General features: G+C 34.8%; 4 protein-coding genes across 8 annotated transcripts in view; 1 reads left to right on the forward strand and 3 right to left on the reverse strand.

Annotated features, from left to right (window-relative positions):
• The first annotated feature begins 424 nt into the window (after nt 1-424).
• Nucleotides 425-4,662, forward strand: Sec5 (exocyst complex component secretory 5). Its single transcript, XM_033333573.2, has 12 exons — nt 425-1,062; nt 1,146-1,446; nt 1,504-1,699; nt 1,770-2,271; nt 2,332-2,621; nt 2,699-2,883; nt 2,958-3,072; nt 3,154-3,435; nt 3,601-3,927; nt 4,008-4,192; nt 4,271-4,482; nt 4,551-4,662. The coding sequence occupies exons 1-11, from the start codon at nt 954-956 to the stop codon at nt 4,455-4,457; spliced, it is 2,679 nt and encodes an 892-aa protein (XP_033189464.2). The 5' UTR covers nt 425-953; the 3' UTR covers nt 4,458-4,482; nt 4,551-4,662.
• LOC117156500 (rifampicin phosphotransferase-like) lies at nt 4,471-10,401 on the reverse strand. Its single transcript, XM_033333565.2, has 18 exons — nt 9,711-10,401; nt 9,520-9,641; nt 9,311-9,449; nt 9,045-9,225; nt 8,858-8,968; nt 8,557-8,781; nt 8,368-8,495; nt 7,968-8,299; nt 7,749-7,894; nt 7,399-7,665; nt 7,179-7,329; nt 6,557-7,096; nt 6,191-6,493; nt 5,740-6,129; nt 5,316-5,641; nt 5,158-5,242; nt 4,784-5,084; nt 4,471-4,720 (listed from the first exon to the last, which is right to left on the reverse strand). The coding sequence occupies exons 1-18, from the start codon at nt 9,838-9,840 to the stop codon at nt 4,659-4,661; spliced, it is 3,939 nt and encodes a 1,312-aa protein (XP_033189456.2). The 5' UTR covers nt 9,841-10,401; the 3' UTR covers nt 4,471-4,658.
• Nucleotides 10,402-10,730: 329 nt separating this feature from the next.
• LOC117156505 (lipid scramblase CLPTM1L) lies at nt 10,731-13,671 on the reverse strand. Its single transcript, XM_033333576.2, has 8 exons — nt 13,065-13,671; nt 12,673-12,793; nt 12,378-12,598; nt 11,995-12,280; nt 11,735-11,923; nt 11,466-11,641; nt 11,145-11,396; nt 10,731-11,073 (listed from the first exon to the last, which is right to left on the reverse strand). The coding sequence occupies exons 1-8, from the start codon at nt 13,316-13,318 to the stop codon at nt 10,983-10,985; spliced, it is 1,590 nt and encodes a 529-aa protein (XP_033189467.1). The 5' UTR covers nt 13,319-13,671; the 3' UTR covers nt 10,731-10,982.
• Nucleotides 13,672-13,787: 116 nt separating this feature from the next.
• The window catches only part of LOC117156507 (uncharacterized), a 51,305-nt gene continuing 42,394 nt past the window's right edge, over nt 13,788-22,698 (reverse strand). For all 5 annotated transcript variants that reach the window (XM_033333584.2, XM_033333583.2, XM_033333585.2 and 2 more), the window contains exons 2-6: nt 19,249-19,318; nt 16,574-17,299; nt 15,953-16,181; nt 15,777-15,867; nt 13,788-15,297 (exon numbers count right to left, since the gene is read on the reverse strand). In XM_033333584.2, coding sequence (XP_033189475.1) covers nt 15,187-15,297; nt 15,777-15,867; nt 15,953-16,181; nt 16,574-17,299; nt 19,249-19,300 — 1,209 coding nt within the window. In that variant the 5' untranslated portion in view covers nt 19,301-19,318 and the 3' untranslated portion in view covers nt 13,788-15,186. The remainder of the gene's footprint in view (nt 15,298-15,776; nt 15,868-15,952; nt 16,182-16,573; nt 17,300-19,248; nt 19,319-22,698) is intronic.

Consider the following 22,698-nt stretch of genomic DNA (forward strand, 5'->3'; position numbering starts at 1 on the left):
ACCGGAGATGGCGCAGCAATCGATTACGAATAAAGAAGAATTTTCATTGAACGATGCCTGTCTACTTTCAGTCAACCTCGGGTTATCGATACGGATATTGATGACGCTTACACCTTTCTATATATATTCTATCCTTTCGGACAAGCATGCGCAAAACCCTTTGTTTATTATGATTTATTATATATATATATGTGTATGTACATTTTAGACCTACATTGTTATGTACGACTATACGAATTTTAATAAAAAATAAACGTGTTTCCTCAAATATTGTGCATTATTACATTACGTTCTGATTACTATATTTTAATTATGATCTCTAGAAATTATTAGTTGCTTATAATATTTTTGAGCTTACGTAATAATTTTCTATTAATTCTATTTAAAATATAGACACAAATTCCAAAGTTGTATACTGTCCTAATAGAATTAAATATAAAAATCTATAGATATGTATAATATAATAACAGCTCTAGTGATGATGTAGATGCCTATCGACAGCTATAGATAACTAATCAAAAGGCGTAGCACGGCCGTAATTTACATGGAAATGAATATCTTTTATCGATAAAGTTAATTCAAAATTGTTTTAAATCATTTTCAACATCGTTGTGGTATAATGACTTTATCGTGAATATGTATTCAGTTTCGATGTGTTTTATAAAATTTGTCTACCTTCCACTCTATCGCATCGACAATCACGTTTGTCACTGGGTTATCGGCCGTCATTCGCTTTGACAGTGATTTTTCTTCCCTCTAACTTACTTGTCTCTTCATGAATTAGTATAGAAGATAAGATTTGAGAAAAGTTTATAAAAAAATGGTAATCGTTGTCTATCAGACTGAAAGCAGGATTTCAAACCTGTTTGATTATTAAAATTAGAATTATGTGTAATCAATATTTGTTTACTCGAAGATAGTAAAATTTTGGATTAAAATATTAAATTAATGAGATGGGTCCACCGCCAGTGGTAACGGGAATATCTCCTAAGGAAGGACCTCCAGGTACCCGCGTGATTGTTCGCGGTGAATTTCTGGGTAACAAAGCTCAAGATCTCATAGGTTAATTTCACTTTTTAAGTTACTCACTTATATTGTTAATGGTAAAGAAAATTTTTCATCAATGGAAATTTTAATGTATTTAGGTCTAACAATATGCGGATGTGATTGCTTTTTATCAGCAGAATGGAAATCTTCAAATAAGATCATTGCCAGATCAGGACCTTGTAAAGGTCGGGGTGATATTATAGTAACTACACGCAGTGGAGGACCAGGAACATCAACCGTACAATTCCGTGGTTATCATGAAACGATAGGTCCTATGAAAGAATCCGCAGTATGGGTGGAGGAAGCTCCGATGCAGAGTTTTGTCTGGGGGAGAAGAACACTCTCTCCAACGAATTATCAACAAGAAGACCCTTTAGGTTTAAGCGTAGAAGGCAATGAGTATGTTTATCTAACATCTTGGAGTTAACAGAAATTCTTTAATGTATCACTTTGTAGTAAGAAGTTCCCTGAAGATGAATTAATGGAACTTTTTGGGGAAGGTAGTGGAGATCTTACTAGTGAAAAATTTCACCCTGGTTGGTTCTTATTGCAACATCACCATGCTACTACTTTTGAAGATTTAAGGGCTGGATTGGCTTTTCTCAAAAGAAAAGTGAATTCCCAAAAAGAGGGTCAACTATCATTTTTAAAGGTGATTGTTAAATTAAGGAGACAAGTTAATATTTATATCCTTACTTAGTATCTCGTTCATATTTTTGTAGGCTAATGTAGGGTCTGTAATGGAACAATTAGATACAATAACATTATTAAAAGAACAATTTGAAGCAGATATAAAAACATATGGCAGTGATCCCACTGAAAAGTTAGAAAAAGCTATTAAACAGTCCATGTCAGAGGCTAATAAATTATTTGACGATGTGCTAGCAAGAAGAGACAGAGCAGATGCAACGAGAAATGCATTGTCTGTAATGCAGAGATATAAGTTTCTTTTTTGTATGCCAATTAATATAGAAAAAAACATAAAACGGGGCAATTATGATCTTGTAATTAACGATTACACGAGAGTAAAAAATTTATTTAAAAATACAGAAGTCGAAGTTTTTAAGAAAGTGCTGAATGAAATCGATAACAGAATTGTCATGTTAAAAGCACATTTAAGAAATAAACTTGAAGAAATGCCCTTCAGTCTGGAGGAACATAAGAAAATAATTAGAAATCTTGTTAATTTGGAAGCTGAAGGAGATCCAGCTTGGGATGCTATAGGTATTTGTCTATAATATTGTATATTACATGTTTGCTAAAGCTAATAATTACCTTTTCCAGTTTCACATTCGAATTACTTGAAAAAAAGTATTACCAATTGTATACAAGAACATTTGGAAGTGGATAATTCAAATGGAGAGGATTGGAACAAAGCAAAGTCAATACAGAACAGTAAACAATCAAAATCGAATAAAAATGATGGGACTAATATTCCCCCAGAAATATCATGTATTGAAACAATTTGTGATATAATTGTCGAACAACTACCAGACTTATGGAGATTGGGTCAGAGCTACTTTACAGGACAGTTACATGTTGCAGTGGATGCAGAAAAACAGACACCTTTCAAGGTACATTAAATTATTTATCAAGTGAACATCGTAAAAAAATTCAACTCTGTCACAAAAAATTAATTATTTCGACACAGAACCTAGTACTGTCAAGCATGGAGCATGCGATGGAAGGTTTGAAAGATACATGTGGCGATGATTTGGATGCTGTATGGCTTTTACATATCTTGCGTAGGATTAGACAAATGTACGCTTCATTGATTCATTTGGATTTACCAAATGAGGCATTAGATATTTTCGGAAAATTTATACTTAACTTGAGGTATAAAATATTGTTACTATTTTGTTAATATTTTTTAGTTTTGTCATATAATGAATTCAAATTTTTCAAATTAGGCTGGAGTGTTTTCATACTCTATTTAAACAAACGAAAGGAAACATAGCAACATTATACAAAGAAGAAACGTGGCAAATTGAATATTTAAATGAAGACGGTGGCGTTACGAAAGTGGTAACAATTGGATCTTGTTTATAAAAATACTATATGTACATATATTGTTTTGTTGAATTTTTTTCATTTTTGTCTTTATAGCCATATCTGTTTGAAGAAATGGTTATAGAAGTCGCAAAGCGGGCGCGCGATACAGTAGTTGCTTGTGGCCCTCGAGAAGAACCTTTATTTGCTAATTCTGCTCATCATCTTCTATACTATCATTCTATCCAGGCACTGTTTACAACGTTCACACGATATTGCCTACAGCGATTGGCATTCAGTGGCTGCGAGGCAGCTCTAGATGTTGACGAATCGTCTGTATCTCAATTAGTTGGTTCTCCTTCTGGCTATAAGAGCAAGAATAACAAGCATCAAGGCCCAGTAAGTTTTACAGCATACTTGCAGCGTGGTATGTTTATAGAGAAGACCATTTATTTCAGGAAAGATAGTCTATATATTAATTGTCGTTAGAAAAAAGTACAAAAATTTGTAGCATCTTTTGAAGTCAGTGCTATATTTTAGCATTACTTCTGAATTTTTTATCAGACGTGGGAACAATACCTCTTAATCTCATTAAGTAATATTCGTTATACACTGAACACCATCCTACCAAGAATTCGAGACGCATTGAAGGATCAGGGTTATCCAAGTTTGTCAGATGCGGATGGATGGGGTTCCGATTGGACGCAACTGGGTACACTGGACGCGGCTGTACTGGATGCATATTTGGAACGCCGTTGTGACCCATTAGTTGGCACAATTGAACCAAGTATGTATCTGGGTGGACTAGAATGGGATTTTGAGACTGAACCTACTCACGTGAGACCGTATGCGCAAGAAATTCTAGCAAATTTAATTGCAGTTCACGCAGAGGTATCTATCGTTTTACATTCGTAAGCAATTTTTAATCGTTTAATTCGTAATTTTTGTGATTGCAATTTGTTTTTTTATAGGTGCGTCGTGTCGCACCAGCTTTACTATATCGAGTACTCTCTCACATAGTTGAGACAGTAGCGGAAGAACTTGCAAGACTCATGTCGTGTGTTACTCAATTCGGACCGGCCGGAATTGTGCAAGCACGTACAGATATTACGCTCCTGCGGAGTGCCTTACAGTCTTACAGTACACCGAGAGCAAAGTAATAATCTATTTGGTATTTCCTTTTTTTAGTTACATAAATAAAGGAGATACTAATATTTTAATTTTTGATCTGTAGAGATTTCTTTGAAGAAGCACTAGTTGCAATACCGAAACCAGTTCACAAAGACGACTATGCGCGAATCGACATGTTGTTCGTAAAAGTAAAAACGTCTATGCATTTGCAACTATCATGTCTTGCCAATGATGCAACCAATAATACTCCTACATTGATTGCCGATCCTAATCGCGTCACTACTGTATAGCTTTAATAATAACTTAAGAATCTAAGTAAGTATTTATTATAATTGTTATTGTCATCTTTTTAAATATTATTACAATGGATTCCTTTATTGCAGTTTGCACATTCATCGCTATTAATGTGAATAAATGAAACAAATTTCACCTTGAATTGTTAAATTATATAAATACATATGATGCAAGAGAAAATAAAAATTGTAACCTTTTTAATCATGTTTCTTCACCAACTGCAAAACACCAGTATCCGCGGTTAATAGCACAGTGTCTCCTACAAATTTATTTATATTTTAGCGTTTGTTTTTAATTCTCTTTAGAAACAACAATATGTTACCTGTTTGAAATATTTGTGTAGCTTTCTTAGCTCCAACTATGCATGGAAGGCCGTATTCTCTAGCTACTACAGCTCCATGACTTATAAGTCCTCCTAATTCTGTAACTATACCGCTCAATAATGGGAAGTATGGGCTCCAAGCAATATCGGTAGCATGAGTAATTAAAATATCACCCTGTTGTATCGTATGTGCCTCTGATAGATCCGTGATTACACATGCTCTGTTAAGAACAGAGCCTCCGCATACCGACATTCCTTGAATTTTTTCAGATTTTTCATCTACTACTATATCTACATTACTCTGCAATATAGAAACAATTTTACAATTTTTATATATAAATAGTATTCATACAAAAAATAATATATCAATGTACCTTCATAGGAATTAACATTCCAGTATTAACTTCTGGATATTCCATTTTTTTTAACTGAGGAAACATTCTTTTCCTACGTGAAGCTCTAAAAAATTGAAAAAGTATATCAATGTAATAATTCAAAAGAAAAATAAAATTTTATTTAATGATTTTATTACTTTTGTACTAATGCTGTATCGTGATGACTTAATAATTTCCCTATTTCTTCGTTCGTTAAAAAGAATATTAAGTCTTCGCTAGGTAGATATCCTTCCAAAACCATCAATTTTCCTAGTCTTCTATAAGCTAGCCTAAATATATGTATAACATATACAAATATTGATTTCGTCATTTCTCGACGAACGACAGCTTGTCTACATAGGGGTACAAGTTTTTTCAAAATCCATTTAATACGTTTCGACTTTGGTGACTTCAATTGAGCTACTGTCTCCTCTGGATTAAGTGATTTGCTTGAACTGTTCTGTTTTACAGCCGCCATCATGATCTAGCAAAATAATTAATTTTTTTTATAATATATTCGTTATATATTCCAATGATATTGCATATTCCAATAATGACGGATATTCCAATGATTCAGCTTACCTGAAGTATACTAATAAGATCTTGAGGTCTAAGAGACCATGGTTCTGATATAAAATCCATTTCTTGAATGCATCTATATCCATGCTCTTTAAGAAAATTATCCAATTCCTTTGCAGCTTGTGGGCAATTAATTTTTAACCAATCGATACCCTTACTAGGATCAACTTTTTTAAATTCTTCGCCTTTTTCATTCATCTTAATATAATGCACTATTTTATTAAGTCCTGTTACCACTTCACCACTAACAATATCGCTACAAGAACCTAACAAAATTGAGATATCTGAAAAGTGCTCTTGCACGAGGTCCTTGTAGCCACTTGTTAGTAAACCCATTGCAAAAATTTGATAAATAACACTAACTCTTGATGTATGCATATGACATTCTGCTGCCTAAAAGTTTTGTGAAATTACATAATCCACTGAAAATTTTCAAATATCTGAATATACCCACCATTAAAAATTCATCTTTATGTTGATTAATTTCATTATATAAACTATAAGCGGTATGAAAATCTTCTGCATTTAAATTTAAATTTTGACGAATCTTTTGTGCAGTTTTTTCTTTTGCGCTATTTTTTATTGCATCCTTTACCATGTCACATAAGATCAAAATTCGATCTAGGCGACTAGATATGCCGTTTCTATCACAAGCAACTTTCAACGTTTCTGGTGTGATTAAAACAGCTCCGCAAATAGCTATATCTGTGACTTTGTTCAAAAGTGTTATAGTTTTACTAGGATTTCGTAAAAACATCTGCGATAATAATGAACGTCTTTTAGATGTATGTTTTTTTATTAAATTCATAATACTACTTACATTATAATAATTTATGCAGCATTTCATAGTAACGATATGAAAGAAAATACGATCTGAAGATTGAAATGCGGCAGCTATTGACGAATTAAATGCTCTGTTAACAACAGAAATTGATAAAGGTGATATTGGATATGGAAATACTTCGCCTACATTAGCAAATGTAAGTCTGTCAATATCGCTTGGGACGCATGAATCCAATTCGTGCATTAACTCAAAATCTGTCCATGTATATAAAGTAGTGATAGGTCGAGCTTGAAGTAAATAAATATTTTCATTGACTACTGCCCATTCTATATCTCTGGCACTACCAAATAACATTTCCAAATCTACCCCTATAGTAGCTAATCGTAGAGCAATTTTTTCTGACAAACAAATTGTTTTATTTTCTTGGTCATTGAGTTCAATTGTAATAACTCCATTTTCACTTGCTAGCATCTTTTGATGTTTATTCCCTGCTACTGAACTTGTTACAGTCAATTCATTATTCCAACTTTTATGAACAATTATTGTATCTGGTTCAACTGTTGCTGAAACAACAGACTAAGAAGATAGAAAGTCCATTAGTTATTTTTTTTATATATTATTTTTATGATTTATATTGTAATTGTTACTTTAATCTTACCTCTCCCAATCCATAATTAGCTGTAATAAGAATATTTGACGGATCTCCAGTAGTCGGATGTCTGGTGAACATAACACCTGCAGCACTAGCATTTACCATCTTTTGTACACATACGCCCATAGATGTCTTTACAAACATCCCATGTTGTTTTCTAATATATAAGTTATTTAATACATAAGTATTAAAAATATTATGAAAGCTAATTATATTATCATGTTACCTGTATTTGACACTTTGATACGAAAACAAACTCGCCCAACACTTAGCTACGCTCTTGATGATATTATCTTCACCTTGGATACTTAAATAAGTTGAATTTTGGCCAGCAGCCGAAGTTTCTTCGCTATCTTCACCTACAGCACTAGATCTTATCGCATACCTATATGGTTTATCATCATTGTTTTCTGACTCTATGTTCTCTATTGCTTTTAAAATTGCATCTTTTACTTCGTCAATAATAGGAGTCGATTCGATGATACGCATGGCTCTAAAAATAAAAAATAATAAATATTATTTATTTAGTAACAAAATATTCCATATTCTATAATAGCATTAAGCAAGGTAATTTACTCATCACAATATTTTTGAAGATCACCATCTTTTTTCCCAACACTAACATTCTCGATATCATTAATTATTTCTTGCAATTCTTTATGTCTATGTAATTGCAATTCAAGGGCAAAAACAGTCACACAAAATCCTTTTGGCACAACAAACTATAAAAGTTGCAGCATGTTAGAATAATTTAAGAGCTTAGAATAAAAGAATAAAATCTGTATCACGACTCACATCCGTATCTATAACAGAAGTTAACATTGCAAGAGAAAATCCTTTTCCACCGACAATATTTTCATTTTGGCATTTTCCATCATTAAAATATACAACATAATCGTTTCTTTGCACAGAAATACTAGGTTGTTTTAACAGTTGTAAAGGTGGATGCACTTTTGCTTTATATGATCCATTGTAGAGAGACCATAATTGCATTAATCCAACACCTGATTTTCCATTCATTTCTAACTTCACAGTAAAAATTTTGTTTAGCGAATTCCATGGTTGGCCGTAATATAGAGTTATTGCCTTATTAGGTTTTATGATAATATCGTACTTTTTATTTTCAGCTGAAATTAAATGTACAACAATTATCTACAAGTTTTATAAGAAATATATTCAATCAATTTCAATTTACCTATGAACCATGTTTTATATTCCAAATTATTATTAAGCTTTCTTTGTTTAAAATCGGATAATTTGAGTCCTATCTTGCTAATCTCTGCTATACTTTCATTATTAGTTCTATATTGACCAAACTGTATTCTGAAATTAAGAATTTTCATTCAATATAGCAATTTTAATCATAATATGTTATTCAACTTACTGTGGAAAACTACATCTTGTACTACTCATATTAAGGTAATACATAGCGCCATATAACATTACTCCAAATAAAGTAACTGATTCATAAAATTCATAAGATTCATGCTTCCCCCAACGATATTGACGAAGTCCGCGCAAATACAGTGAAGAGACAGATCCATCTTTATATGTTATTTGACCTAGCATAGATCCCCATTGATCAAAACCTGTATACTCAAGTAACTTTCTGTAAAAATCAGAGGTGGATTATTTAAGTGAATAGAACAATAATGTACAATAGCATTTTTATAGTTATTGAATACATTTTATTTATCCAGTCAGGATTCTTCCAAGGTTCACAAGCTAATGCTTCTGCATGTAATTTTGAACTCCAATCTTCTGGCCATCTTAATGGTTGGGAATTCACAATAAATCTAATTGAAGAAATTATTAATATAGTTCCCAAAACTTAACTGACCTAATTATTAATTAATTAACGCTATTTATTACATAAAATTGAAGCGAACATGTTCAACATTATCATCATTGCATTCATCACCCTGAGTTAAGTTTCTAAGCATTCCATTGTAAATTATCCTGCAACGTCGTTGAAAATCTAAAAATTCAATTTTTAGACCACCTGCTGTCCATTCCTGAGTTAGGCTACTTGTTAAAGTTGTATCAGGATATTCTGCGAAAAGAATTTTTAAATTATTTTGTACTCATAGTTAATAAAGAAAAAAGAAATTCATGATACATCATGAACATTTTCATACCAGGCAAGACATATAGATGACCATCAGATGTAACAAGTTGCAATGATATTTCTGCTATTTTGAATGCTCTACGAGTAAATTTAATTACTATAGAATTTCCTTTTTGATCTGCACCATAAAAAAATATGCTGTTGGCACTCTAAACAAATAAAAATCATTCTGGATAAATTTAATAACACTTCCTAACTTAATAAAAAAAAAGTACTTACATTTTTATCTTTAATTTTTGAATTTTCTAAGTGACTTTTTTCATAATCTGAATGTCCTTTTTTCTTTTCTATCCTATTAATACAATATTCTGCCCACCAATATTTTATTAAGAAATAAATACCTAAAAGTAATTTTTAGTAATGTATATGCATACCTATTTTATCTATGTGAATTAATAAAAGATACTTACTTGGAATATTTTGTTTCAAGTCTAAACATGATGTATTATATTTTTTAACTGTTCTATTAATCCAAACATATAGCCACAATGGTAAAAAGATAGAAAGTAAAATTTTAAAAACAAACGGGACACTTATCATTGTGAATTAGTTGTTTCTTAATGGACTGTTTGCTGATTAGTGAGAATGTTATTTTGTTATACACTTCCGCCGTTAAAGTAAGTAGTAGCAATGAAATTTGATAAAAAGTTTATCTGTATTGTTCTCTTCACGATATTGCTGATTTCTATAATCTTGATTGATTGTCAATCACTTATCATTACTTGATAGATAAATACTGATTGCAGGTGTAAAAACGTACATTTTAGCAATCATTATTAAACGTCTATAAATTTTTCAATTTAAATATTTTCCGCGCAGATACGCAATCTTATCTTGCGACCATATAAATAACATTTCAATCAATTGCAAACATGCAATGTAACTGAACACAAGTATATGTGTATATATATATGTGTATATATATATACACACACATATATATGTATGTATATGTAATGACAGCAAATTGCTATCCGCGAATAGCTTGAATGACACATTCCAAAGACGACCTTGAAAAATAATTATATAACACCAGTATACTTAAAAACACAGAGTATCTTTTAGAGTATCTTAAATCTAATACTATCAAACATCATACAAATATATGTCTGATAATTGCAATTAAAAAATATATGATAATAGCTGGCTATGAATACTTTGAAAGAAAATCAATTTAATTCTCATGAATTAAATTTAATTCTCATGAAGTAATTTAATTAAATCAATTAAAATCAACTAAATTGTCATCTGCACCGTTTTAGACTTTGTCTGGAGATTATATTATTGCTTACAATCTTGTTATATTATATAATCATTTAAAATTATAAAAAATTCGTAAAATATTTAAATCAATTTAAACGTCTTCAAATGATACACGTGATACTATTTATAAAATTTCGTTGTAAAAATCATATAAAAATCATACAAAGTGAAAGAAATATTCTTCATTATATTTTCACGCTTTAACAATCTTTTTCTAATATATCACAATGAAAGATCGTTATATATCAGTTCTGTCTTTTAACAATGTAAATGCGTATATAACAAGAGGTTACTTCAAAAATATTATGAAAGCCATACCATTTAGGCATTCATATCGGTATGCACTAGTGAAACATCATTCAATGTCATAGTAATTTCAGATGCACATATTTAGAGATATTAGAAATTGAGTATTCATCTTAGTCGGTCTTTTTATTTAAATTTTCAGAATTAACAGCTTCCTTGCCAATAACATCAACATCTGGACGAGATTTGTCTACCGGATACAACCTATAAATGATGACATTTGTCAGAGTAAACTCTACATACAATTACATAAATCATAAAAGTTCCTGACTCACCATCGTTGATAAAGATAAATGAGAAAAACTGCGTCATCTCTAAAACACGCTATTCTATGCGCGGTTGGAGTTGAAATGATAAATGCGAAGACGTCATCTATAAATGTATTGAATGCTTTATACATGAACGTTCTCCATGGTAGATGTGCTACGGATTTTAGTTTGTAGTTTACAAAAAGTTGCGGAAGCATGAACAAAAACCCGAATGCATAAACACCGTTTACTAAGGAGTTTATGCTCCACGAGTACCAACTGAAATTCAAAACATTATATGCATAGATATTTACATACATCAATTTCTAATTACATACAGTTGTATACCTTTTGTGTGGTTGATAAAGTAAAGAATAGATTGCACCGCCGATAACAAGAGGATACAATAAATAACTTAAGTAATGCATACTTTCAGCATCGAATTCTCTTGTTCTAACTTCAGCTATATCGTTGTTATTATTGTTTTTAAGCCTAAGTCTCAACACTTTTTTTAATTTCCACATCTATTGAGAAAAAAAAACATAAAAAAGAAAAAGAGTATGTACTAAAATACTGAGTAAAATACTAGCAGCTACATGTATACAGTTTACCATTACCTCAATAATAGATCCAATTCCAATAGGTATTAGAACAAGTAGAGACGAACCTTCGTCTAGTAAGTAAAGGAAAATAACAGTCTGACTAAATCCTCGCCATACAACAGTCCATTTACTAAGGCCCACAAGATTATCTTTCCTTCTCCAATAACTCACGTCATTTTTAAAAGCAAGGAAGTCAAATAGCAGCTACAGAGATATAAAATGTCGTATTAAATTATATTTCAAACTAAGTCGTAGTTATACTTTAGTTTACATACATGAATGGCTGCAATAAGAAAAGTTCCTCCTAGAATATATATGTTGGTATCTGCAAAAATTCCTTTTACTTCATCTACATCCTTATCAGAAAATCCAAGAGTTTTTAAATTTTGCATACTAGCTTCCACATGCAACAGCAACCTTAACTTCCCAATAGAAATTGGAGAATATTGCAACGTGATATTAACTGTATTATTCTGAGGCACGATTTTCACTAAATCACGATGTCTGGTTTGTAAAAAGTCACAGTTAATTATAGGTAAAAATGTTCTGCCTTGTATGATTCTGAAATAATGAAAATTTTAATGTTTTTTTAAATAATGAAAATACTAATGTTATATAATATCAATGCTTAAAATATATGTAAATAATGCTAATATACTTTAAGTGATCCACAAGTTCCACAGGTACATTATGCACAGGTAGCTTCACATCATCAGTCATTATTGTAAATGTTACGCGACTCTTAATATGTGTCACTGGATTTACAAAATTTTGCTTCTTCTTGGGATTTGAATTTCTCTCACCTAATAGATTGAAAGCTTCTGCTTCAGGAATGGTATATTGGGTCATTTTAATAGGAATGTAAGATACATATGGATCCTACAATAGTTACATTGTTAAATATATACATAAAAACTTATATATAAAAATAAAATTCATATTATCTTTCATACCTTCTGTATATTGGTAATACCTTTTGCATACTTCCTAGAAGGAAGCATCGGTGCAACGATAATATGCAAAAACAATGTTCCATTATTTCGTGTTTTGCGTGGAACATTCAAAGTTAATGGACTGAAAGAAAAATATAATGTTTGCATATAAAGAGAGGCGCATGCATATAAAATTTAATGTTTATAAATAAACGGTGAAGGATATTTATGCAAATTCATACTTTTATCTCAAGAAATATAATGTAACCAAAGCATTTATTTTGTTCACAAAATATTATAACGAGTGTTATATTTTGAATATTTTATATATTTACTTTTACTGTATTTATATTACATGTATTCTGCAGTTTTTAATTTTCTCACAAGTGCATAAATAGAGAATATCTACTCACAGACTATTTGTGTGTGTATAATTGAAATTTTCACTAGCGTATACGAAATCGATCTGCTGTTCGGTAGGATATTTGTCGACGGAACTGTAAATTCGCAATTGCAGTTGCTGTTTTTGACTTAAATACGACGTCAGGCATGGTTTGCCTTCTTCACAAGCCGGTGCCACGAACAACAGAGACAAATTATAAATCGAATAAACGATATAAGCCAGAAATAGTTTCGTTAATATAAGGGTAAAGGATGGCCACTGCATTTTTACAAATTCTTCCTTAAAATATTTTTAACATCATTCGTCTTCAACTAAGCGAATCAAAAAACTCAACTGATATCGCGTTCCATACGATACATAACCGTGAATACTTGTATGTTATTTCGTTTCACTTCAGTGTACACTTAACACATTCAAGTTCATTAACATGTTATTGATACCAGTATATTAGTATGTAATGTATTTTAATACATTATCGGTTCAAAAACGTATAGAATATGGTCAAAAAAGTTGTAACGGGACAATCAGCAGAGATGACAGTACGTGCATAATCCATCGTGAAAGCAGGATACGAACGCCATCTGATGACGACTAAATGAACCAAAAAGAGCGCAAACGATATTTTAATAATGGAATTTATTTATTTTGGAATTTATCTGTTTTATAACAAAAATAGGAAGAAAAAGTTAATTTATTATAATAGCAATAATAATAATAATAATAATAATAATAATAATAATAATATACGTGTAGATTTATTCACAATCATCAGCATAAAACGAATTAATAATAATTTTACATTTATTAAACGCTACAATCTATCACAATAAATCTTCCTCTTCGTTCACCGTTCACGGTTTAAGGTTTGTATAGAAATATATTCGAACAAACAAATGCTAACTTCTACTAGAACGTAAACTGTATTTCGAAGGCTCCGAGGAACCGTCATAAATTCGCACATCTATACATAGACGTACTTAATAACATAATTAATCGTATAGTACATGTAGATGTACATATGTACAAGCTAGAAGTTAAGTGGAAAACACGAGAATGAAATCTCCTTACTTCCTCTTGCTGGATATGTTATAAAGGCATAAAGCTATAAACTACGGTATGTATTTGGTCCGATCTTTTATTAGCCCGATTCTACATCTTGAAAATATTCGAAGCTGACCATGTATGCAAGCGAGAAGGTATTCAGATCCCGTTATTCTATTTAGAACCGCGTTAATCTTTCAATAAAAGTTCGAAGACTGTAAGAAACGTTGAAGTTGGATCTTAAATTAAGAGACGATATACGCGAGTACAGTTTGTAGAAATCGAAATGCAAGATAGTACAAGTAGTACGGAAGTAGTTCTTATCACGATACAATTAGTTCTCCGACGATTCGTAGGAATTCAGTTTTATTAAATTACGTTTCGCGCCTTTAATATAATAATATTTAGCTAAACGTTAATCGTTTTATTTGTACTTACCGCTCTAAAAAGTTTATCTCGTTATAATTATCGCATCAATGAAGTACATTTTATTGCACTATTCGATCACTGCAGTCCGACGAAAGTGACGGTATCGCTGTCTTTCTTTAATAATACCGCGATCATTGCCAATTGTTATCATGGTAGAAAAATAGAGGGAACGAGTGACAAAATCAAAATTCAGGCATGTGCGTGATACACGTATATACCACGTTATACATCGCACGCGATATATTCACAAATTCGCACGCGATATAGTCACAAATTCGCACGCGTGTTCCATGTATAACGCGAATACAGGAATGCGCGCAGACCATGCAATTTTGATGTATCGTCAAGCTTTCTTTAAGAAATCGTAAGACCGACGGAGTTTTCTTTTTACCTAAAAAGTCTTTGAAAATCTTCGACTTAAAATATTTTATTCGCTCATATTTTTATCGGAATCGCTAGCCAGCCATTGCGTTCAAACATTCGGAGGAAAACAACGTTCCTGCGTGTCTATACAATTATACTACGGCAAATATTCACTTTCTTCCGGGCACTCATCGAGTAAGTACATGCTATTGTTCCAACAACGATATTTGTTCGTGCGCCTCGCCATCAGAAATACTGAACGTTTCGATCCTCTTTCCGGGTTGAATTATCTTCTTTTGTCATAGTTTCGTATGCTTCACACTATCCGTCCAATAATTTTGTATTGTCATCGCTTCTAGCGAATTTAAAAACGAATCATTATCCAAGCTGTACATTTCTTCCGAATTATCCTGTAAATGAACGTTTATTTTAATACATTACGTATTACCATTAAGGATCATTCGACGAGCCGAGTATCATAGTGGTCAACGTTTAAAAAATATCGATCATTCGTGTTTTACAATACTTAACAGAATTATTCGTTTAATCGGTGATCAACCAAATTGCAATTTTATTTATACGTGTGCGTATTTGCAAACGCGTTTTCTTAATTTTAAGAAATTCGTTACTATCATCTTTTCACCACTATGATCTCCCGCCACGTAAAAGTTAGGTGAGTTATCACGCTTGTTGTGGAATCATTCGACGTTGTTTGGAAGATGATTTTGGCAATTTGCACAAATGAAATTGAAACATAAATATACAATATTTAACGCAATGCTGCGAATTTCAAATAAGAACTCCACCATCGAATTCTCCCAAAATGAACACTCCTACTATCGTACAACCATGATAAGCTCCGATATGCTTTTTAAATATTCGTACTTACGCGAATCGTGGAATCATCGATATAACCGGAACTATCCGGGTTACTGCATTTGTCGCTGTTAAGCGTTTGTGGCGGATTCAGGTACCTACGTCTGTAACGAGATAATTTTTCTATGCAATGCTGAAAGTCGTTTCGTCTCCTACGCAACAAGATTCGGTTCGTAACGCGTTAATTACCTGTACATAATGAATCCAAGGCTACCCATTGTGCTGAGTAAAACTACAGTCGCTACGCAGCTTCCGGTAATAGCGGCGATGTCTAACGTCGATCTCGAGCCGCTTTCCTGCTTCTTGTTATTGCTTTCATTGTAATCAGCAAGATGGTCTCCCTGTACCTGATCCCTTTGGAACTCTTTGGGAAATGTGTTCCGCGCTCTGCTCAATCGCGTTGATTCGCTCACTCCGACTGTAACGCATTTACATCAGATCATTATCGACACAACGCAAATCCAAAGAAGATCTCGCTTGCTATTTAAATTCTGTTACGATTCTGCAACCTTTATCTCGATCTCCCTTTAACAGGCAAATCGAGTTTCAATATTTTACAAAAATCTTTACATGCACGTAACGCATACAATGGCGCAACAAAATTTCCAACCAGATACATTTTTCACTTCATATTACAAAAACGACGTTTTAAACGATTCTGATATCTGATATCGCAATAGCTACGCAACAGTGTTTATTCGTTCTACTATTTTTACTCGTCATGTCGTTATAGCCAATATTAAAATTTCGTTAACAAGTGACGAATCTATCCAAGCGGAAAACTCTGTAAAGAAAGAAAAAAAGCGCTACCTTCCAGAATGGAGGCGGCAGTGGCGAACACACGTGGCTCCTCTATCAACTCTCCGTTGATTTCGATGTCATCCGATCGATTGAACGTCTTGATGCCGGAACTAGCAGCGGACGACGAGAAAGAGGAGGACGAGGAAGATAAAAGCGAGGAGGGTTTCGTTTTATTCAGTACCAGCCTGATTCTAGACACCTCTTCCTGAAGAGGTAGCACCGTGAGATCCTCCACTTCGTCCGTGCTGGCGTTCCGATTCCCATTTTCATCGACTTTCTCTTCCTGCTCGTACTTCGATCTACCGCCTGTTTTGTTCGTTGTTAGGATCCACGTGATCTTACTATCCTTCTTCGTTGCAGTATTTCGAATCCTCTCTACGCCAGCCACGTCGCTGATTAACTGCGGCGTGAAACTTTTCACGGTGTCCAGATCGACGACAGCGTTGCTCGCGTTTCCTCCGTGATACTCGTCTATGGGATCGGTACTGCTTTCGATGACACTCGGACCGACCTCCATGGGAGTGGAGATCGTGCTCGACTGTCTCTCCAAGATCACCGCTGTATTTGTGGGAGGATGAAGACCGATCGCTTTGGCTACACGGAAGCTCTGTCGAAGCTCGGACGATCTCTCCGCTTCTATAGAAGCGATTTCGGATGTCGGTTCTGAGCTCAGGCGATCCAGCACCTGGCCACGCGGCTCCGCCGTGCTCGACGGCACTGGGTTCCCTAAGATCACTGAAAATGACAAATTTCCCTGTTATATGCGGTGTACAGGTCCGTTTGTACGCATTTAATTTAGCTACACGCAGCATATATTTTACTATCCAGTTACTCGTACTTCGAACATGTCGGGTACGTTTTAATTAAACACAATGTAGCAAGGAGCGTTCAAACGATCGATATCGTTGTCAATATTTAAGGCTCTCAACGTTCTACTGACAATATAATATTGACCGTCTAGAGGGTCTTTTATGTACGATAATATTGAGAACCTTAAATATTGACAATAATATCGATCGCCTGAGCGCTCCTTTAGCGTTCCATTTATCAGGATTCATCGAGGGACAAGTACGTGTTTCATACGTATGTTGTACATACAGCGTGTCCGGTTTATCCGGAATCTTCATCTTCAAATATTTCGAAAAGCACGAACGACAGGAAAAAATGTGTCAGACAAAAATTGCACGTTATGCGACGGGGATAATATGCTATATCTTTGTGTATTTGATGTTGCGACGAGCTAGGAACCTCCTGCGAATCGCGTCTTAACATTTTTTAACGTATATCTCCATCCTTCATCGCGTATTATTCTCGTAGCTGGTATCCAGACTTTTGCAAAACACTACGAGCTCGTTGTCTGTTGCATAATCCGCTGTGCCACAGGAACGCTTTTAAAGACGTTTCTCGTAACGTCGCTACTGGCATTGCCAAAGCTCGAGATCGTGGCTTTTCAACGTTTCCAAAACAGTCAGTCCATTGCCAGCATCGCTTTTAAACTCCGGCTATTTAAAAGTTTGTATCGCGATAGCGAAGCTAACGATCGAGCAGATTAAAAATTACGGATTAAGAAGATACGCTGCTAAATCTGGCAATCAGACTCGGTAAATGATATGTGGTTTTGTATAAAAAAAAGAGAGAAAAAGAAAAGAAATAAATTCTTCGTGTTCCGAGGTCGCTAGAGACTCACGTCTGTCGTATACATTGTATGCAATATACAACACACGGTGCAACTAATAAGGTTGCTTTCACGTCATTAAACAAAGCCATCGAACATACTTCTAATTTCCAATGTGGAATCGATTGTAAGCAATTTAAGAAGAACGAAAGAAAGTGTCACGATAGCGGATGGTGCGAGAGGCACAAGTTTCTAGCGTTTTGAAAACGTCCGTATATTAGCTAGAAGAGTATGTAATAAAAGACGGAGGTGTTCGTTTAATAATCGTAACGTTCGGAGAAGATTTCAAGGTCGCTGCAATTTAAAAAAAAATGTTTTAACTTTTGCATTCTGACAGTTACGATACCATACTGCACGCCGACGACGATTACATCGTCAAAGATGGTCTCACGAGACTAGGATGATATACAATGAACAATAAGAAGAACTGAAATAAAGAAATTACATCGAAGAAGGTCTAGCGCCACGTAATCGGTAAATAGTTAGTCCAAAAAGAAACAAAAATGAACAAACATCATTTGCTTTTGTCCTCGTTACACGAGAATCGCTTCTTTAATTTAATTATTTGAACGCGAATTTCAACTACAGAACGAAAGATTATATTATTATTATCTCTACTGGTATTGTTGTTATTACTAACATTATTTATACTGCTATTACCGTGAAAACTCCGTTACATAATACGAAGGCTTTTTGTTCGTGAAAAATTATTGCCACGTCCGGACAATTTCAGAACGATGGAGAGAAGCAAGCGAATATGTAGTTGCGAGAATCCTTGGCAAGATTTTCCTCTCTCGACATAAACGTCTATCGTAATTGCACGCGTACGGCGTTTCACGCCACTTCTATTTAGATCGTAAATGCTGGAACATGAACTAGAATTCGTAGACGAATTTGAATTTCGGCTCAGTTGTTGAACGAGTTGAACTAAATGTCTGGGAACGCGTGAAAGAAGTAAGAAAACCAAGTAGCCAGATGTCCTTGATTTTAAAGATTATTCAGAACGTACCGAGAAATTGAGCGGTAACCCAGAACCAGTGCATCCACCAATGCAGCGTCATCGCGTCATCTGCGTGTGCCTGAAACAGAGTTGGAAAAATCAGTCGATCGAAGCACCAACAACCATTGCAATAACCATCGCGAAACAGAGGCGTGTGCCAGCTTCGGTTCGCCAACAATTCATTAAACCAATCGTCGCCTCTGTACACAGTTGGCGAATACTTTCGTGAAAAATTACGCCGGAATACACCGTACTTGGGTACAACGATGGACACCGTAATAATTCTAGAAATTCGTGAAATCCTTCGCTCAAGCTAAAAAGTCCAGTGCAAGATTATTGGGCTGGCAACTAAGTGACTGCGGATTTTGCTATTAAGTGATATTGGCAAGATCCGTGATCACTTAGTTGCCAACTTGATCCTTGCCCAAATGTTAACGATAATATCGATCCAACGATAAATTGCATGGCACATCCATACCATCTTTGTATCGATAAACGAAGCTCTACGTTCCGTACTTCTTTTTCAGTTTTATTTCTACTTATAGAACACAGTAGCAAAGTTTCAACGCTAAACTTCCGCACACCTCGTATATCGTCGATAAAACGTTGGGAATTTCAACGATATTATGGGGCTGGCAACTAAGTGACTGCGGATTTTGCTATTAAGTGGCATTGGCGAGATCCGCGATCACTTAGTTGCCAACTTGATCCTTGCCCAAATGTTAACGATAATATCGATCCAACGATAAATTGCATGGCACATCCATACCATCTTTGTATCGATAAACGAAGCTCTACGTTCCGTACTTCTTTTTCAGTTTTATTTCTACTTATAGAATACAGTGGCAAAGTTTGAACGCTAAACTTCCGCACACCTTGTATATCGTCGACAAAACGTTGGGAATTTCGACGATATTATTGGGCTGGCAACTAAGTGACTGCGGATTTTGCTATTAAGTGGTATTGGCGAGATCCGCGATCACTTAGTTGCCAACTTGATCCTTGCCCAAATGTTAACGATAATATCGATCCAACGATAAATTCCATGGCACATCCATACCACCTTTGTATCGATAAACGAAGCTCTACGTTTCGAACTTCTTTTTCAGTTTTATTTCTACTTATAGAATACAGTGGCAAAGTTTCAACGCTAAACTTCCGCACACCTCGTATATCGTCGACAAAATGTTGGGTATTTCGACGATATTATTGGGCTGGCAACTAAGTGACTGCGGATTTTGCTATTAAGTGGCATTGACGAGATCCGCGATCACTTAGTTGCCAACTTGATCCTTGCCCAAACGTTAACGATAATATCGATCCAACGATAAATTGCATGGCACATCCATACCACATTTGTATCGATAAACGAAGCTCTACGTTCCGTACTTCTTTTTCAGTTTTATTTCTACTTATAGAATACAGTGGCAAAGTTTGAACGCTAAACTTCCGCACACCTTGTATATCGTCGACAAAACGTTGAGAATTTCGACGATATTATTGGGCTGGCAATTAAGTGACTGCGGATTTTGCTATTAAGTGGCATTGACGAGATCCGCAATCACTTAGTTGCCAACTTGATCGTTGCCCAAATGTTAACGATAATATCGATCCAACGATAAATTCCATGGCACATCCATACCATCTTTGTATCGATAAACGAAGCTCTACGTCTCGTACTTCTTTTTTAGTTTTATTTCTACTTATAGAATAGTGGCAAAGTTTGAACGCTAAACTTCCGCACACCTCGTATATCGTCGATAAAACGTTGAGAATTTCGACGATATTATTGGGCTGGCAACTAAGTGACTGCGGATTTTGTCATTAGGTGGTAATGCCAAAATCCGCAGTCACTTAGTTGCCAAGCACACTGCTATTGCATTACTCGGTGAAAAGTAATCTTCAGGAAACGCCAATCCTGTTTTCCAAGATTACGGGGCAGTCTTACGACCAGTCTGTCGCCGTTTGCGTACGAAATAAGTTCGTAGATCTGCAGAGCTGTTCGTCGAGTTGTGGCGGGCACTGTTCGCGAGATGATCGTAGGATAATTATAAGGCGTTACGTGGATAAGGCGATAATTATAAACACGTTTGGTAACGAGTACGCGGCTTAAGATATCGGTAATCATCGCGGAATATCCGCTCGACTGCTTCCTTGAATCGCCATGATGGGGATGACCATTAAGCTTGGAAACCGGAAAGAACGAAGGTGGGAGATGAAACAACTTGATCTTTTATTCTCTCAGTATAGTCTGTATAGTCTTCTATAGTCTTCTGTCCAAGTTAACGACGCGAAACGATTATGTTTAACAGGTATAGGGCACACGGAGGAGCTCGTTGAAAATTCTATTTGTCCTGGTCGATTGTTTAAATTGTCCGCCACGTTTCGTGGATCTCTGTCGGTGAATTTTGACTCGGTGCCCTCTCGTTGTACTTGTCAGGACAATGGTCCATTAGTCACGTGGATACGCGGAAATATCAGGCGTCGACGTGGATTGAGTGCCGCTCGAACGTTCGCACTCGACCAACGTGCTCCAGCGATTGATTTAGAGCTGATGTTAACGCGTACCGAGTACCAGCAGCTTTTTTAATCGACCACAAACTGAAAACTCCGCTGATAACGATCAAACGTTCTCTGACTGCCGGAGATGATCATCGGTGTTACCACGATCCGTGATAACGCACTCTTCAAAATGATTAAAACGAGATAAGTTTCGTGGACTAAGACGATTATCAACCGTACGGATGGTTTAGATAACATCGTCAATAAAACGTGCACGAATCGATGTCAAGTTTCGCGAGAGATACAGAGAATTTATACAGAGCGGTTGGTAACTGGTGGTACAAGCGGAAAGGGGGTGATTCTACGCGAAAAAGGAAGTCGAAAATATAGAATACAAATTTTTTTTTAATTTTTCCATCGAGACAACGATCTGCAGTGAGATCCGTTATAACGAGACGCGATAAAGTGCAGGCGTACCGAGCCAAAATTCAAAGTCGATTTTCTCGAAAACAAAGCCTCGAACGAAAAATTTGTATTCTATATTTTCGACTTCTTTTTTTGCTTGTACCACCAGTTACCAACCACCCTGTATATTTGACAATATTTTTCAAAATATACAAAATACGTGGAAGTATCAAGCTATTTGATCGCTCTGCAAGTTCTATCTCTGTAGAAACAGATAGTCGTGCGGTGAAATACGATGGCACATGCGTGCAATGATTTGCAACGAGTTCAGGTTTATGCAGGTTTGTATCGTCGACGTTAAAGAACGATCCCGAAACTAGCTTTATATCAGCGTTTTCTCTACTTCTGCTTCATTTTCACCTTAACTGTACGCGTATCTTCGCCGGTTTCTCGAACATTCTAAAAATACCGATCGTCGTAACACTGTGCGTACCATCGATTTGTTATGAAACTCGGTAGAGATTTATTAGCTATTTCCAAATAATCTTTGTA

Source organism: Bombus vancouverensis, chromosome 4 (genome assembly GCF_051014615.1).
Source record: "Bombus vancouverensis nearcticus chromosome 4, iyBomVanc1_principal, whole genome shotgun sequence".
Classification (NCBI taxonomy): domain Eukaryota; kingdom Metazoa; phylum Arthropoda; class Insecta; order Hymenoptera; family Apidae; genus Bombus; species Bombus vancouverensis.